Below are 16,993 nucleotides of genomic sequence, written 5' to 3' on the forward strand. Positions count from 1 at the left end.
AGAGAGAGAGGGAGACACAGAATCCGAAGCAGGCTCCAGGCTCTGAGCTGTTAGCACAGAGCCCGACACGGGGCTCGAACCCAGGAACCATGAGATCATGACCTGAGCTGAAGCTGGACGCTTAACTGACTTGAGCCTCCCAGGCGCCCCTGCCTCTCTTAACCTTTTACTACTAACCTTTCCCTTACTTGTCTGAATCAGAGTAATGAAATATTCTCTGGCAGTGACCACCATTCAAATCAAGCTTTGTTTGTTTTGGACAAGCCTGCTGAGCCTCAAGTTAACAGGAAATAGCAAGGTGGGGAGGAGGGGCAGGTAGCAACAGCAGGCTGGTGCCTTGCTCTTAAGAAGCTCATCATTTACCTGGAAGGACAAAGTGGTGCCCAGAGACAGGGCTGTGCATGTTCAGCTGCAAATGAATGGTAGGGGCAGTAGGGGGTGAGCTCAATGGGTGAAAGCAGTTAGGGAAAGCTTCCTGGAAGAGGAGGTACTTATCTCAGCCATAAAGAATGGGTTGAATTTGCCTAGTCTATTCCAGGAATGAGTTAGGCAGGGAGGTGGGAAGTCTCAGGATAAAAGGAACATAACTCAGTCTCACTAAAGATGGAAAGCAGTTGGGGGGGTGGGGTAGGAAGAGAAGTGGGGCTGGTCTGTTCAGGTGACTGTTCATTAATTCCTTGATTCAAAGTTATACTTGTCCCTTTAGGTCCTAGAATTGCAGGCCTGACTAACCTGCCCCTTACTCGTTCTCCTTGTCTGTGCCTGGGTCATGAGAACCAGGACTGGAGCTGTTGTTTGGGGTGGGGCATTGTAAGAGATGGGAAAAGGCTGTTCCACCAAGGTACCATTTGTGTCTTTTCTCCACAGTGGGACCCTGAAGATGTGAATCTTGAAGGGAACAAAGACAACGTGGAGATGCTCAGATCCCAGGTGCATAGGTGCTCGCTGGGGCCCAGCGGTCTTGACATCTGATAAGTAACACCTGGAGCGAGCCCATCGGCTAAGAGCCCTCAGTCAAGGCTATGTCAGGAACTGAGCAGGGATCAACCTGCAAGTGACGCCCATGGCAGGAATTTAAGCTTCTGCAGACACTGTCCATGAAAGTGAAGAACCAGGAGCTGTCACTGAGCTGGGTTGGTCTGCATCACAGCTCAGAATGGCGCTAAGACTCTGGGACCTGGGCGTGCACGGTTTGTTTTGAAGATCAGAAGTTCACAGACCACTCTTGCTTTGAAGTAGAAACCTTCATCTGAAGGGCATTGGACCTGCTCTTCCCTTTCCCTTCAGATTCAACTATACTCTCAATATCTGCTAACTGACAGGGAAATCTAACAAATAGCTAATGTGTTTGGATATCAGTACAGCCTCATTCTGCAAGACCTGGCTAACCCAGGAGACGAGAGGGGTGGGTCCACGTGCTGGAGATCTGAGACATGACCGCCAGTATTAATGGGACCTGGCCCCTGCCCTCCCAGTCACCCACTTGAGTTTTCTTGGTCAACCAGGAGTTTGTGAGATCAGTGATGTTGGCAAGGGCAAGCAGAACAAATTGTCTTAGATACCAGGACTTGCTCCAACTTGGCAAGGTGTGTGCCGGGCAGGGTTTGCAGGTGAGGGGGACTGTCTCCTTCAAGAGCTAACATGAAAGCATGTAGAGGGTGGGAGGCATGGTGGGAGATGTCAAATTCAAGCACAGCAATCCCATTTTGGGATTATTTTGATACTGTGACCATGGGAAGGGGGAAGGACAGGTGAGAGGAACACTGGAATGAAGAAATTATGATTGAGTGAGCGGAGGCATCTCACAGAGCACGGAGATGTCTGAATCCCAGCATGGCCACAAAAGCCGGCCATGAGGGGAACTGGGAGATGTTCTGAGAAACACAGCTGTGCTCCGGGATGGTCCCTGGGAGCCTGTGTGCCTCGGGGAAGCAGATTGGCTCCATAGATCTCTCTGGAGATACTAGTCCTCTGAGTGCCCTCTAAGCAAGAAGTGACGTTAAAGCCACCCTATTTATCCCCCTTTATCTCACTGCTTTGATCCCTGGGGGTCTTGTAATGGAGTTTGCTAAAGCCAGTTTTGCTTTGTGATCTTAACCACAGAAGCGGTTCATTGAGAGAAGATGGAAGATTTGAGTGGGGGATGGTGTGGGGAGAACATTCCTGATGCAATCCTACCGAGGACTGGACACCAGGAAGGAAGGATGGAATCCAGTCAAGGAAGGATGAATCTGACATGGCTGGAATGGGTGGTGTAACAGGGGCTAAAAGGGGAAGAGGCTGGCAAGGAGCCAGACCGAGGAGCCTAGGGAGTTGGCACTTAAAACTGTGGCTAATTGGTAGAGCCTTGACTGATACCAGAAGAGGAAGGTGACGGACATGCCTCAGGTAGGCCACAGCTGGTTGGTGAGGCTTTTCTACCTATGGCCACAACTTTTCAGGAAGCAGACATGTATTCATGGATATAGGAGGAACATGGAGAACACTTCATCTGAGTGATAACAGCAGGGCAGGAGGAGGGCTCAGCTTTAGAAAGATAAAGCACAGGGATAGGATATCCGCTCTGGAGTTTGCCATTAGCACATCCCCTCTCAAGGGGAGGCGGGCCCGTGCTCCCCAGGGCCCCAGAAACTGGCTGGATCCTGACAGAAATGGCCATTTACCCAAGAGTGTCCAACAGTCTCGCTGACTGAGCAGCACAGACTCCTGGAGTCCCAGATGTGGTCTGTCTTCCTAGATCCCACAGTCCCTTCCTTCACAAACCAGTTCCTACTGTTGGGGTCCAATCTTGTCTCAAAGCTGAATCCCAAGTCTCTTCACCCAGAGCAAAGTATTAAACTGAAATTTTTGGACGCAATGTTTGGTCTCATTGTTCAACAAGAATGTGCCTATTAAACAGAGCTCTGGAACCTCGGAGCCTCTGTGAAGAAGTGCCAAGCAAAATGCCTTTCTCCTAGTAGGAGCGCCCCTGCCCCGGGCCTCCATTGCCGCCTCTCCCTTACTGTTACTCAGAACAGAGAGATATGGGAGTTACTTGCCCTGAAGACTCACTAAGCAGTGACATGGGTTACCTACACAGGGGACAAACTGTAATCATCTGCCCACTCATCCAGATATGAGAGATGGTGTAATATAGTCTCAATTGTGCTGCCTATTATCTGCATGGCCTGGAGCATGTTACCTAACCTTTGTGAACGGAGGTAGACTGAGAATAATACCTATCTACACAGCTTGTTGGGAGGACTAAGCAAATCAACATATACGAAATGCAGAACACAAGGCAGTTAGTAACCCAAAATATCAGATCCACAGATAGACGGGACTTCAGAGGTTTGAATCCCTTTGACAATCCTATTGATTATCGAACCCTTACTTAAGCTCTTCCTCTCCAAAAAAAATGTCCCCAGTTTATATTCCAAAGAGGTCTGTATCCTTTGGGGAGAGTTCTGATTACTAAGACTTTCTTAAAAGTCCTGTCTAGATCCTGAAGAAACACTATCTCCTTAGGTCCTGCTGGTACTTTAGTATGATGAAGAGATCTTTGAGTAACATCTGATGCCACACTCAGGTCATGTTTGTTACAGTGGGGTATGAGCTCCTACAGAGTAAGGAGAGGCGCTCAGCCAAGGAGCGTGGCAGGGCTTTAGCTCCCAAATCTGATTAAGTGTAATCCTTGTCATTTCCCTTTCTGGATCACAGTTTCCTCATTTGTAAAATGAAAGTTAGGCCAGATTGCTTTCCTTTATTCCCTTTTATGAATATGCCAATGAGTTTGTTTTCCACAGATTGACATCTTTATAAACTCTCAAAAAGATATTAAAATATTAAGAAAAATTTCAGATTTACTTGGAAAATATATTTCGTTATATACTATATACTTGTGTTTGAATGTTTGCTATCCAATTAAAATTTGTCTTTGCTATAACATGAAGAGATCACAGCATTTGACATTTAAAAATTTCACAGATTCCAGGGTACCTGACCCTTAATTTCGGCTCAGGTCATGATCCCAGGGTTGTGGGATCGAGTCCCACATCAAGCTCAAAACTGAGCCTGAAGACTGCTTAATATTCACTAAAACTATAACACCTTGTTTCCAAATATGGGGATTCTGGTGACTTTTTAGTTTATTGATACTAAGGGCCTCTATTGTTGGCAGGCTCAAGGCTCACTCTTGCTAAACCATCTCTCATATTTATGAAGGATATATGGAAGATACTTTCCACAGTGTAAGAAAAGGAGAGATGTCTTAGGAGTGTCTCAAGAAGGACTTCGAAATATTTCCAAGACTCTCTCCATTCTTTTTCTGTGCCTTCTTGATCACCCTCCTTCGCATTTTTCAACTAAGCGGACACTGTTCTATTCCCTCCCACTTCACATTGTTCATTGTTCCCTGCCCCGCCCCCCCATATTCAGGTTGATGCTTTGGCAGAGAAGGCTCTGCCCTGAAACAAGCCAAGATAATAGCGCAATGTTGACGAAGATCTTTTCAAGTTCACCCATCCTGTACAGCTTATCCCAAAGGTCATCATCAAGTGAGGGACGACCTTAAACAAGAAAGAAGTTCAAGAAACTGCTAAATCAAATGGTTTCGAGAACATCCGACCTGCTTTTTCCTTACCAAACTCTGAAAGCTAAACGAGGCACTGGGCATCCAGGCCCGCTCCTTTGGGGCTGGGCACTACAACAGCGCGTTAACTTGAAGTGCCTTCAGATTCACTTCAAATTAATCCACTGCTTGGAGAACTCATCCTACCCCCCACCCCCATTCCGTTGGATATTTTCCACCAGCCACCGGCATTGACGACAGAGTTCCCGGCTCTTTCTTTCTGGGTTCTCAGGGTCTGCAGCTGTGACTGCAGCAAGGCTTAGCCACTAATGGGGTTCAGGTGCGCTGGACCCCCTTCAAGCAACATAGGACAACGCAGGGAGGTGCAGGACCGCTGCTAGCCCGTCAGAACTGGATCCTGTCTGCTACTTGCGGACCTCATCCGCGGAGAAGCAGCCAAGCCGCCAACTTCCAACGCTCCACTCAAAGCACCCTCCCGGCACTTCCGGGAGGAGAGGAAATGCGCGCCCGGCGCGTGCGCACTGCACGCCCACCGCCCGCCGGAGCCCCGGAGCCGCGCGGCGCGCGGGTTCCCGAGGGCCGACCCGCTGTGGTCGGGAGAGCAGCCCGGGGAGCATGTTGAAGTGCGCGTCGCCCCGCTTGCGTTTTAAAGGGACAGTTCTAAGGTCAGTCTACCGTACCTAGCGTAGTTGAGACCACTCGACATCGTTTGTGGTGTACTAAGTCACTCTCATCTTTCTTTTTAAATGCATTAAAAAAGAAAAAATAAAGATAGTGCGAGAACACGGTTTAAAAAAAACAAGAATCAGGTGTAGCAAAAAAAGTTTAGGAAGAAAAATAACAGTGCCCTGCCCCTTCCCTCCACCTTTCTTCCTTCCTGTGGCAATTCCTTCCGTCCATCCTACCAGTTTCACTTTTTTTTTCTTTTCATGTTTATTTATTGATTTTGAGAGAGAGAGAAATAAAGGCCTGGGTGCAAGCAGGGGTAGGGGCTGGGAGAAAGGAGAGAGAAAATGGGGCTCAGTGGCTCAGCCTCACAAACCGTGAGATCATGACCTAAGCCAAAACCAAGAGTTGGGTGCTTAACCAGCTGAGCCACCCAGGTGCCTCATGAATTCCCAGTTCTAACACGGTTAAAAACAACAACAACAACAATAACACAAATAAAACTTACAAAAGACAACATCAAATAACAAAAGTAGTAGAACACAAGAGAGTGTGCCACTATTAGCAACTATTTTATTTTTTTAAGCAATTTTTAAAAAATATTTTAAGTTTAGGGGACGAAGTGACCAACGGCCTGCAGAGCAACATGCCCAAGTTTTATTGTGACTACTGCGACACATACCTCACCCATGACTCTCCATCTGTGAGAAAGACGCATTGCAGTGGTAGGAAACACAAAGAGAATGTGAAAGACTACTATCAGAAATGGATGGAAGAGCAAGCCCACAGCCTGATCGACAAAACAACTGCTGCATTTCAGCAAGGAAAGATTCCTCCTACTCCATTCTCTGCTCCTCCTCCTGCGGGGGCCATGATTCCACCTCCCCCTAGTCTCGCGGGTCCTCCTCGCCCCGGTATGATGCCAGCACCCCACATGGGGGGCCCGCCCATGATGCCAATGATGGGCCCTCCTCGTCCTGGGATGATGCCAGTGGGACCTGCTCCTGGAATGAGGCCGCCTATGGGAGGCCACATGCCAATGATGCCTGGGCCCCCGATGATGAGACCTCCCGCCCGTCCCATGATGGTGCCCACTCGGCCGGGAATGACGCGGCCAGACAGATAAGGAGAGACGGGAGCCTCTTTATACCCACTTTATATTACTTGTTCTGCTTCACCAGGAGATCATGGTGCTGTGACACTGGGTGTTTTCTAACAGCATGACAAGGAAGACTGGCTCTCCCTTCCTATCAAACAGAATAGTTTTTGCAAGGGAGTAGTGGGACAAACAAAAAAAAGAGAGAGCAATTTTCATTTGTATTTGAAATGTGAAAATAAAATGGTCAACTGTTTTAGTTAAAAAAAATATTTTAAGTTTATTTATTTTGAGAGAGAGAGTGAGCCAGCAGGGGAGGGACAGAGAGAGGGACAGGGAGAGAGGGAGAGAGAGAATCCCAAGCTCAAACATGACTTGGGGCTCAAACTTACAAACTGTGAGACATGACCTGAGCCAAAAACCAAGAGTCAGGCTATTAACCCAGTAAGCCACACAAGTGGCCCCCTCCTTTGGCAATTATTTTAAGAACATTGTTTACTAATAAGATCAGAAGAGCTTATCAATCAGTCTAAGACTTTCCATTATAAAGGGATGATGTGGATTCTTGTAGCAGTAGCTTCTTCACTGTGGAAGCAGTTAAATACATCCCCTAACTAAAAAATATCTCCCCCTGAATTCCCTTTCCTTTAAAGTTTGCAGCAGGGGCACCTGGGTGGCTCAGTCGGTTAAGCGGCTGGCTTAGGCTCAGGTCATGATCTCACGGTTTGTGGGTTTGAGCCCCGCATCGGGCTCTGTGCTGACAGCTAGCTCAGAGCCTGGAGCCTGCTTCAGATTCTGTGTCTCCCTCTCTCTCCAACCCTCCCCTGCTCGCACTGTCTCTCTCTGTCTCTCAAAAATAAATAAAAAACATTAAAAAAAAAAAAAAGGTTACAAGGACCATGAACAAATAGGACAACACACCTACTCTATAAAAAATAAATAAAATAAAATAAAGTTTGCAGCATAAACATCCGTGTTTCAGGAGAAACCCTGTGGCTCAGGCAGATGCTGTCATTCCATCCAGCTTATTGCCAAGTATGTCCCCCAAGACCAGATGAAGGTAATGGAGGACCAGATAGTAACTACTTCCAAAGCAAGAAAAATAAGGAGAGAGCCCCTGGGAAAATATGATAGCCTAGTTTTTATTAAAAGGCAGGGCAGGAAAGTTAAAAGGACAGAACTTTTCTAGAGTTCTTCATATATGTAAGAAAAGAGGCATGTGAAAAAGAAAATGTATGAGTAACTTAGTCATGGATATGTTTGATGAATTTTATCCTTTTTATTTTTTTAATTTTTCCAAAAAATATTTTAAATTTATTTTTTATATATAGAGAGCAGAGCATGAGCAGGAAAGGGGCAGAGAGAGAAGGAAACACAGAATGGGAAGCAGGCTCCAGGCTCCAGAGCCCGATGTGGGGTTTGAACCCACAAACCATGAGATCATGACCTGAGCCGAAGTTGGATGCTTCACTGACTGAGCCCACCAGGTGCCCCAAATTTTATCATTTTTAATGCCTTTTGGTTCTTTATAGGCTTTTTAGATTAGTATATATCTATTATATAATTAGACAAAATAAACTAAAGAAAGTTGTGAATACATATATGCTACCCCAAACAAAATCTGCATAAATATTAGGAAAAGGGAAATTCCTGTGTAACTGTATTGTGTATTGTGCATGCACTTGTATCGTGCCCTGTGTATGTAGAAATTATATTTCCTTTATACTTTTCAGCATTTTATACCTTTCTTATAGTGCACATTCGTTTTTAATTAGGTAAAAACAAAGTGATCCACCATAATAATAATGGATAGGCAAGGATCTCAGTAAGTGCTAAAAGCATCAGGTGGAAGGTTGTTGGGAATATTCACAGGGTCTCAAATATCACCCCGTAAATTATTAATTACAGGCAGAAATGGGTTTCTTTACAGTGGTAAAATCTGGAGGATGTTACCTTGCCCGAGTAATCACAGTCACATCACCAAAATGAGACAGTCTGGCATCACGTCCCTCCTGATGCAATACCCTGAGCAGGACACAGCATCACCTGTGAAATATTCTTGTCAAGTATTTTGACTGCAAGCTATACTTTTGAGGAAACAGTCAGACAAATCCAAATTGTGGGACGTTTTGCAAAACAACTACCTTGGATTTTTTAAAATGTCACGAAGGGCAAAAAAACAAAACAAACAAAAACAACTGGAGAACTGTACTGGTATAAAGAAGTCTAAAGGGAGGGTGGGATGCTATGTGGCATTATTGGGGCAACTGAGGAAATTCCAATACGTACAGTACATTAGCTAACATTGTTTCATTTTTTGAGAGTGATAATAGTGTTCTGATTATATAGGAGAAGGCCCTACTTTTCAAAAATAATTTATTTATTGTTTAATTTACATCCAAGTTAGGTAGCATATAGTGCAACAATGATTTCAGGAGTGGATTCCTTAATGCCCCTTACCCATCCCCTCCCACAACCCCTCCAGCAACCCTCTGTTCTCCATATGTAAGAGTCTCTTATGTTTTGTCCTCCTCCCTGTTTTTATGTTATTTTTGCTTCCCCTCCCTTACGTTCATCTGTTTTGTATTTTAAAGTCCTCATGTGAGTGAAGTCATATGGTATTTGTCTTTCTCTGACTAATTTTGCTTAGCATAATACCCTCTAGTTCCATCCACGTAGTTGCAATGAGAATGCCCTATTCTTAGGATACATATGCCAAACTGCTTAGGAGAGCAGCATGACTCAGCAACTTTTCAGTGACTTGGGGGGTGGTGAGGAGTATATATTTTTCAGGTGTGTACGTATATGGAAAGAAAGAGATAAAGTAAATGAGATGAAACGAACAACTCGTGAATCGAGGTAAACAGTAGGTATGTTCATTAGCTGATTCTTTCACCTTTTCTGTAGGTTTGAAGTTTTCCTGAGTAAAAAACTGGGGAGACGGTACAGGAGCAAAGACTCTCGCAGTCGCTCCACCAGGAGCCGGCTTTCTGTCACACTTGCCAGTGGAGGACCCTGAAACCTGAGGGCTTTGCCAAGGAACCAGTCAGATTACTGCAGGCTGCTTTTCAAGCAGCTTCTCAGTGTGGCTGGATTCAGAGCCAGCTAATTGTGGGATGATGTCCGGACACAAAAGATGGACAGATTCCAGTTTGTCTGGTACTGAATAAAAAATAGGTCCTATATCTTAGACAGCCCTGATAAGGCGCCTTCAGGGATATGAGTAATGGTCAGACCCAGGGGATGAACCGGGGCTAAGAAAGCTGGACAATGCAAAGTCCGGAGCACCGCGACAAGGAAATTCTTCCCCTGAATTGCCTTTTCCTATTGAGATAAGATAGTTCACAGTAAAGCGCCAGGCTCCAAAGTGCTGCATCAAACCCAGTGAGGGCAGCTGCCACTCAGGCCTGAGCGACACAGCTGCGTGCCTGGCGCTATGGGCACCTGGGTGGTCCCAGAAGGCCTCAGGGTGGAGTCATTGACCTTGGACCCAGAAGGCCTGGCAAATGAGTCCTGGTCCCACCACTCCCCAGCTGTGAGACTGATTCCTGCTATTCTTGTTCACAAGAAAGTTCTCTCTTCCCTGCCTTATCAGTGGGCCACAGAACCTGAAAACCAACCATGAAAGGCCTTTCCAACTCCAAAGGCCAGTAAAATATTGGCCATCATCATTACCTTATAGGAGTGAAGCAGTTTGTCTTACAGCTCCTTCCCCTCACCTTTTGGGGTCCAACTCACCTGGATATCTTCCAGGCCTTGAGGACACTTGCTATTGTGAGATTGTTTGAACCTCTGAGGAGGCAGGATTGAGATGCTCACTTTCTCCTGAGCGAATAAAGAGTGGCAAAAGATGTGACTGCTCTGATAGACCTTAACCAGGAAATAGGCATACATAGGCAAGTGGTGACTCACCCACGCTGTCCCGAGCTAGTGAGGGGCTAAGCAAACCCTGGCAGTGAGGGTCACTGTGCTGCAGGGGAGGGGAAGTGGGGCCTCCTCCTTAGTTGCAGGTGTGGACCTTGGTGTCTCGTGTGGTAGAGCAGAACCAGGAGAGTGGAATGGAAGCAATCCCTTTGGCCTTCAGGAGGAGAGGATGGAGCTGCTACAGAAAAGAGAGTAACTTAGGGCAAGGGAGAGCGTTCACGCGGCCCTGTTCCAGCTGCTGCGGTTGCACAGAGCTCCCCAACACTATTACTCCAGCCCAGCCAGCTCCATCAACCCCCTTGAATAGGGTTTGGGGGAGACGCACCATTGCCCACAGAGTTGGACCAGATGATGTATGCCACGGCTCTTCCAAACTTAAGAATATGAGCTACTTTTATCTAGCAAAGAATTTGGATACATCTGTCCTCTGCTCCCTAACCACATGACCTTAGACAGGTTTATTAGCTTGTGGAGTCTTCGTTTCATTTTCTCAGCTGTAAAATGAGATTATTATCTCATAGAATTGTTATAAGCATCAACAAAGATAAGGAATGATTCCTGGTGAAATCATAAGCATTTTCTCCTCCCTCTGTACTTTATTCCCAGTTCTGGGATGACTAGGTGAATGCCTGGAGTGGCCGTCCCAATAGTCAGACCGAAGGTCCCATGTGCTCAAGGAATCAGCACGAAATCAGATTTCACTAGCCATCCTCCCTCCAGGGTGTCCCCTTTGGCTCATTTTGTCTGCTGTCTTTACTCTCCCCTTCTTCCTTTCCCTTACGTTCACTAGGCTAGCACTTTCTGAGAGGTTCTGGGTCCCAGACACCCTGCTGGGCTGGGGGAGTGCACAAATCACATGCAGTTGAGAATGTGGGCAGAGCCTTGCCTGGTGCTGGAGAACCCAGAGAAGGGAAGAGGAGGACCCTCTCTAAGGGAGGCCTGTGCTGTGGGCTTACAGGGGGCAGTCATTTGGCAGGGGGCAAGGCTGGAGGAGTGGAGGCCAGACAGGGGAAGTTTTCACCAAGAATAAGATGTTTAAGCATGTCTTTGAAGAACAGATAATGACTTCCTACACAGCGAAGACGAGGGGTGAGCATAAACGAGCGCGTGGGTCAATCTTAAGCCCCATGGCCCTTGCATCTCTGCCTAGTCCTTCACCAGCACCTTCCTTCTGGTAGCTTCTACTGGCTGCTTCCTCTTTTTTTTTTTTTTAAGAGGTAGGCAGAGGAAGAATATTTTCTTTTTAAAATTTTTACCTATTTTTGAGAGAGAAAGAGCGAGCACACTGGTGGGGGGAGGGGCAGAGAGAGAGAGAGGGAGACAGAATCTGAAGCAGGCTCCAGGCTCTGAGCTGTCAGCAAGGAGCCTGATGTCATGTGGGGCTCCAGCTCGCGAACCAGAACCGGGAGATCATGACCTCAGCTGAAGTTGGCCACTTAACTGGCTGAGCCAGCCCGGCGCCCCTGGAGAGAGGGAGTTCTAAGCAAGCTCCACCCTCAGTGCAGGGCTCGGGCTCCGTCTCCTGATGCTTAACTGACTGAGCCACCCAGGCGCCTCAGGCAGCTTCTTCCTAAGCAAGAGGATGTGAAAGCGACCAACAGTTCCTGGAATCACACCGCCTGCTCCCTGGGGGCTGTACAACATCACTGTGACATAAAGGCAGTGATTTGCAACCCTGGCTGTGCACTAGAACCACCCGTGGTTTGTTTTTTGTTGTTTTAATTCAGGTTTCCTGGCTCCACCTTTCATATATTCTGAGTCAGTGTATCTGGGACAGGACCCCCTGACATCGGTGTGGTTTGCTCTCACAAATCCGAGGTAGAAATATTGTCACACCCACTTTGTTTCTCTTGTCTCTCACTAAAGACAGCACATGTTTTACTGCGGGAAGCTCAGCATCCCCTTGTAAAGACCCCCACCTCTTGCTTCAGTTCGCTGAGAACCCTAAAGGCCTTAGATAGTCCAATAAGTGAAGGCGCTGTGATGGGGTTAGGGTGCGTTCTTCCAGCCTCCACTCCTAGAGGAGAGAGGCTGGGTGATGAACGGTCCACTACTTATCTTCCCTGTGCCTCACCTTCCCCATCTGTGAAATGGGAATAAAAACAGTCCTTACTTGATAAGATAGCAGTGAACGCCAAGGGAGCACAGAGAACATACAGCACCCAGTGAATACTCAGTAAATGATGACTGTGGCCGTGGAGGCAGCTGGGCCCATCTGTGGGTATGGGCATGGGCTCTGGAGCCAGATTCTCTGGTTCACAGCCTGGCAGCTGCTCTCTGTGTAATCTCTGTGCCTCAGTTTCCTTCTCAGTGCACTAGGAGTGGCCCTGGCTCCCTCCTGGAACTGATACTGAATGTTATTATGTAAGGCACTGGGATCAATGCTGGCTGGGCAAACAACCAAGAAAGGTTAGCAGTTACCGTGACTCTTGCTGTGACCTCTCGCTGCCTCATGGTGTCACTGCTGGACTCTGATCCCTTCTGTTCACAGCTGGTGCTCAGGCCCCTGCTGCCCACTGCCTTTCTGGCCCAGCTGTGGCCTTTGGAAGAACGGACAGCAGCCTCCCCCCTTTGCTAATAATGGCCAAGGGTACCCTGACTTGGCCTCCTAAAATAGCAGTTCACCTACACGGCCTCCTCCTGGGAGACCGCCAGCCAAGCAATGCTGAGTCAGGCTGGTCCCAGCCCCTCAGCTGGCGAAACCAGACTCTCCACTCTCTCACCGTCTTCCCCACAGAGACCCACCCTGCGCCCGCAGCTATTCTGTTACCATCCTGGAGCCCAGAGTATATCCCTTTCCCCAGTGAGGCTACTCTTTTAAGGAAGTTGCCAGGGCGAGTTCTGGGGCCCCACACCCCATTTTGTTCAGAAGGCTGTCTGGTCTCTGTGGTGCCAAGTGATTGACCCTCATGAGGAAGGTTCCCCGAGAGATCACCCCGTGCTAACACGTGCCCTTGCAGTGGAGCCACGGCTGGGGATCCTCAGGCACTTTTTTGCTTCTTACAGAGGAGGGCAAACCCCTACACACCTAGTCTCTGCTTAGAAATCATGTCACATGAAATTTTTACAAACCCCACACATGGTTTTAACATGCAGCCAAGGCAGAGAATCACTGAAATAAAAAGACTGACACATAATGGTTATTAACACTCACCTGTACAAATGGCTGTGCGCTTACTTCCCGGAGGCTGTCATCCCCCAGAACATTTTGATCCTAAAATATTGGAGCTAAATCGGTCCTTTGAGATCAGCTGACTCGATGATTACCACGCCCCGTGCACAGCAGAATCCTCCGGATGGTCTGCTTATCATATAGATTGTCACATAGCGCTGATGCAGTGGGTCTGGGAGTGGAGGGGGCCTGGATCCCAAATCCTATTGAGATGCAGAAGGTAGGGGATCCATGAGGAGGGTGTGGACAAAGTGGATGGAAGGCTGCCCGCACCGTGGTGCCCAGGCAGGGAGTTGTGCGAGGCAAGGGCGGCATCCCAAGTAGGATCAGGTTAGCCTCAGATGCTGGAAACACATGCAGGTCTCAAAGTTATATCTTTTTTTTTTAAGTATTTACTTTCATTTTTACTTTTTTTTTTTAAATGTTTATTTATTCTTGAGAGAGAGTGTGTGAGCAAGGGAGAGGCAGAGAGAGAGAGAGAGAGAGGGAGACAAAGGATCTGAAGCAGGCTCCACGCTGCCAGCACAGAGTGCAATGCAGGTCTCGAACCCAAGAACCATGAGATCATGACCTGAGCTGAAGTTGGTCACTCAACCAGCTGAACCCCCCAAGCCTCCTCAAAGTTAAATCTTAAATCTCTTGCCAATTAATAGATTCCTATTTGGCTATTGGAGCATATTTTCAGATGGAAGAAAATGTATGTCCAAAGCAAGAATCCCACTATCAAAACCCCCTGTGGGAGTGGAGGTGAGCTCCTGGGAATGGAAGCCAGGAAACAATTGTTGCCAATGGTCAGTGAGGAAAGCCATGGGTTCCGATGACCTCATGGCTCTTTTCTGTCACGGGTGACTGGACACTCCCTTCCCCTCTGCCCCCCTCCACCCACCCGCATATCAGACAGATGACCGCAGGAGCACAGGGGAAAAGTGCTCCCCATCGATAACACACATTCTTATGTGCTGCTGTGGCCTCATGTCCCGAATGTCCTGTGATGTCAGGCTGAGCAAGCCGGAGTGAGGTCAGCGGGAACGCTCTCCCTGGAGACACAGGAATTTTTTGAAAAGTCATACAAGGGCAATTGCCTGGTCATGCCTTGAGTTCTGTGTGAAACCTTTAGCTCTGACAGCTCAAGTCACATTTGCTCCTTGGCTTACTGTGCATGGTTTTGTTTTTCTGAGCAGAGTTTGTTGTGAGAGGTGGCAGAGTATTTTCATCTGGCTCCAGAGAAGTCATCAAGGCAGGCTCTCCAGCCAGGAAGGACAGAATTACTGAACCATACTAAGCTCCAATGCTACTGCCTCCCGAGCCCTTACCTGGGAAGGGGTCTCTCCTACTTCTCCGTGTTCACGCAGTGACCCTAAGTGGCCTTTCCTGAGCTCCAAAGAACTAAGCTAGTGATAACCAGAGCCTCCGGGTGTCGCCATTCCCAACATAATGCCAGAGGCTCACCAAAGTAAGTCCTTTCCCCACATTCTCTTGTTCTCAAACCTCTGACCGCTCCCCAACCTTCCCCGCCTCCTACTTGGCTAAATATTTGGGAGCTGAAACAATAGCCGTACTGAGGCAGTGGTGGGCAATTACTGGAAAGTCGTGTGATTGTCCAAATTGAACCAATTTGTCAAAGACCAGTTTTCCTTTCACTCATCACCTGCCCCACACCCCATGATAAGATAGGGTCCCCAGAGCACAATAATCCTTTCCTGAGATACAATGTAGAGGCTCCTGAGAAAAGGAACAAAAGTGAGGCTAATTTTGGCTTTTCTGGGACTAAAGGAAAGGAGGCAGGCCGGCCCCATCCAGCTCCAGGAAGCTAGGGTGGGCCTTGTTTCATTGCTCCAGGGTATCTGCTCAGACCACCGGGGGATTTGGAGAACAATGCAGGGGTGGGTGGGGAGGAGGGGTGCAGAGTCTTGCCCTGGCTGCTGTGTGGGAAGCCTGGACCGGCTCTGAAGAGGTCTCCAAGATGACAGTCCGTGACTTCAGACTTGAAATTTGTTTCAACTATAAACTCCTCACCACTGTTCCCCAACTAAATTGGTAATGAAGTAAGATTTGGGGATCCTGGGGCACCTGGGTGGCTCAGTCGGTTAATTAAGCATCCAACTTTGGCTCAGGTCATTGAACCCTGTGTTGGGCTCTGTGCTGACAGCTCCGAGCCTGGAGCCTGCTTCAGATTCTGTGGCTTCCTCTCTTTCTGACCTTCTCTCCACTTGTGCTCTGTCTCTCCAAAAAATTATAAAAAGAAAAGATTTGGGGATCCCTACAGATGAGCAGTTGTCTTCATGTTCTTCAGGGCTTTGTGATGCCCCTAAAGTTGTAGACTACTGTTGGTATGCATCTGCTCTTTTTTCAAGGGTGAGGGCCACCAACTTTCCTCTGATCCTCAAAGGGATCTACTATCCCCAAAAGATGTGTACCTCTAGGAGGAGTGAGACACTCGGGCAGAGCTTCTGTCCTTTATGGCCATGTTGGACAGATTTCAATGTGCATTGGAATTGGCTGAGTATCAGTTTAAAATGTAGATTATGAGTCACTAGGTCTGGGCAGGGCTCAGAGTGTGCATTTCTGACAAGCTCTAGGTGACTCAGAGTCGGCTGGTCCACAGACCATATGCCTGAGTAGCAAAGCTTGAGGGCTTGAAGTGGGTCTCTCACTCCAAGCTTGGATCACGGCCATAGCCTTCTAACCCATCTCTCTTCCACCCTCCCAATGGCCACGGGAAGTGACACAATTCTAATGCCATTCTTCTTCCTTCTCCCCACATTCCCCCCCCCCCCCGGCCTCTGTGTTAAATAAAGGCACCTCAGAATCCATGAAGAAAATGCTTCGTGATTTGTCTTCATCCTATCTTTTCTCCCATTGTGCCACTCCATAGTTAATGCCATTCATGCTGGATTATGTAAGGGCAAAGACTGGGAAGAGTCGGTCCAGTGTCTGAATCCTGTTCCTGCCATTTACTAGCTTTGTGACCATCTGCATTCTGTAAGATTTAATAGATGGAGGCAGAGATGGGAGGAAAGAAAGAGACCAAGTTCTGGAGCCAAGAAAGCCTTTATTGGGATCTGCAATTCCCCGGCAAGGTTCCATGACTCCGGGAGTGGGGAGTCAGGGAGGTCGCACCTGGTAGGGAGGGGCGAGGTATTTTATGGGTGAAAGACTTCCGGGTTAGGTCTTGGGAGGGCAGATTACCACACAAGGGCATTTTAGGGATGACGGGATGAGATGGGTTGCCTCCTCTGTCAGGGTGATGGGAAGCTGGAGCTTCATGATTGGCTGTTTTCAAACTGGCGCGGGACATTCCAGGTCTGCAGGTGGGGGTGGGGGTTGTCGGTGCACGGAGTTCTTCTCTGACCCACAGCAGAATGGCCGCTGGGTTGCCATCTTAAGGTAACTCTTACACATCCCAGTTCCTTCATATGTACAAGGGGACTAAAAATATCTACCTCATGGAGTTACCACGAGGAGCAAATGAGATAGTGTGTGTAAAGCATTTAGCACGGCTCCTGCCTGTAGCAAATGCTCAATAAGCAGTAGCTGTTGTGACTTAATCAGATGTGCCCTAGAG

The 16,993-nt window shown here is 47.8% G+C and overlaps 1 protein-coding gene and 1 pseudogene across 2 annotated transcripts in view; both read left to right on the forward strand.

Moving 5' to 3' along the window:
* TMEM44 (transmembrane protein 44) overlaps positions 1-2,857 on the forward strand; it is a 35,309-nt gene extending 32,452 nt beyond the window's left edge. For both annotated transcript variants that reach the window (XM_029939613.1, XM_029939611.1), the window contains one exon: positions 868-2,857. In XM_029939613.1, the coding sequence (XP_029795473.1) occupies positions 868-972 (105 nt within the window). In that variant the 3' untranslated portion in view covers positions 973-2,857. The remainder of the gene's footprint in view (positions 1-867) is intronic.
* A 2,987-nt stretch (positions 2,858-5,844) lies between these two features.
* Positions 5,845-6,588, forward strand: LOC115291876 (annotated as a pseudogene).
* The last annotated feature ends 10,405 nt before the right edge of the window (positions 6,589-16,993 follow it).

Source organism: Suricata suricatta, chromosome 5 (assembly GCF_006229205.1).
Source record: "Suricata suricatta isolate VVHF042 chromosome 5, meerkat_22Aug2017_6uvM2_HiC, whole genome shotgun sequence".
Lineage (NCBI taxonomy): Eukaryota > Metazoa > Chordata > Mammalia > Carnivora > Herpestidae > Suricata > Suricata suricatta.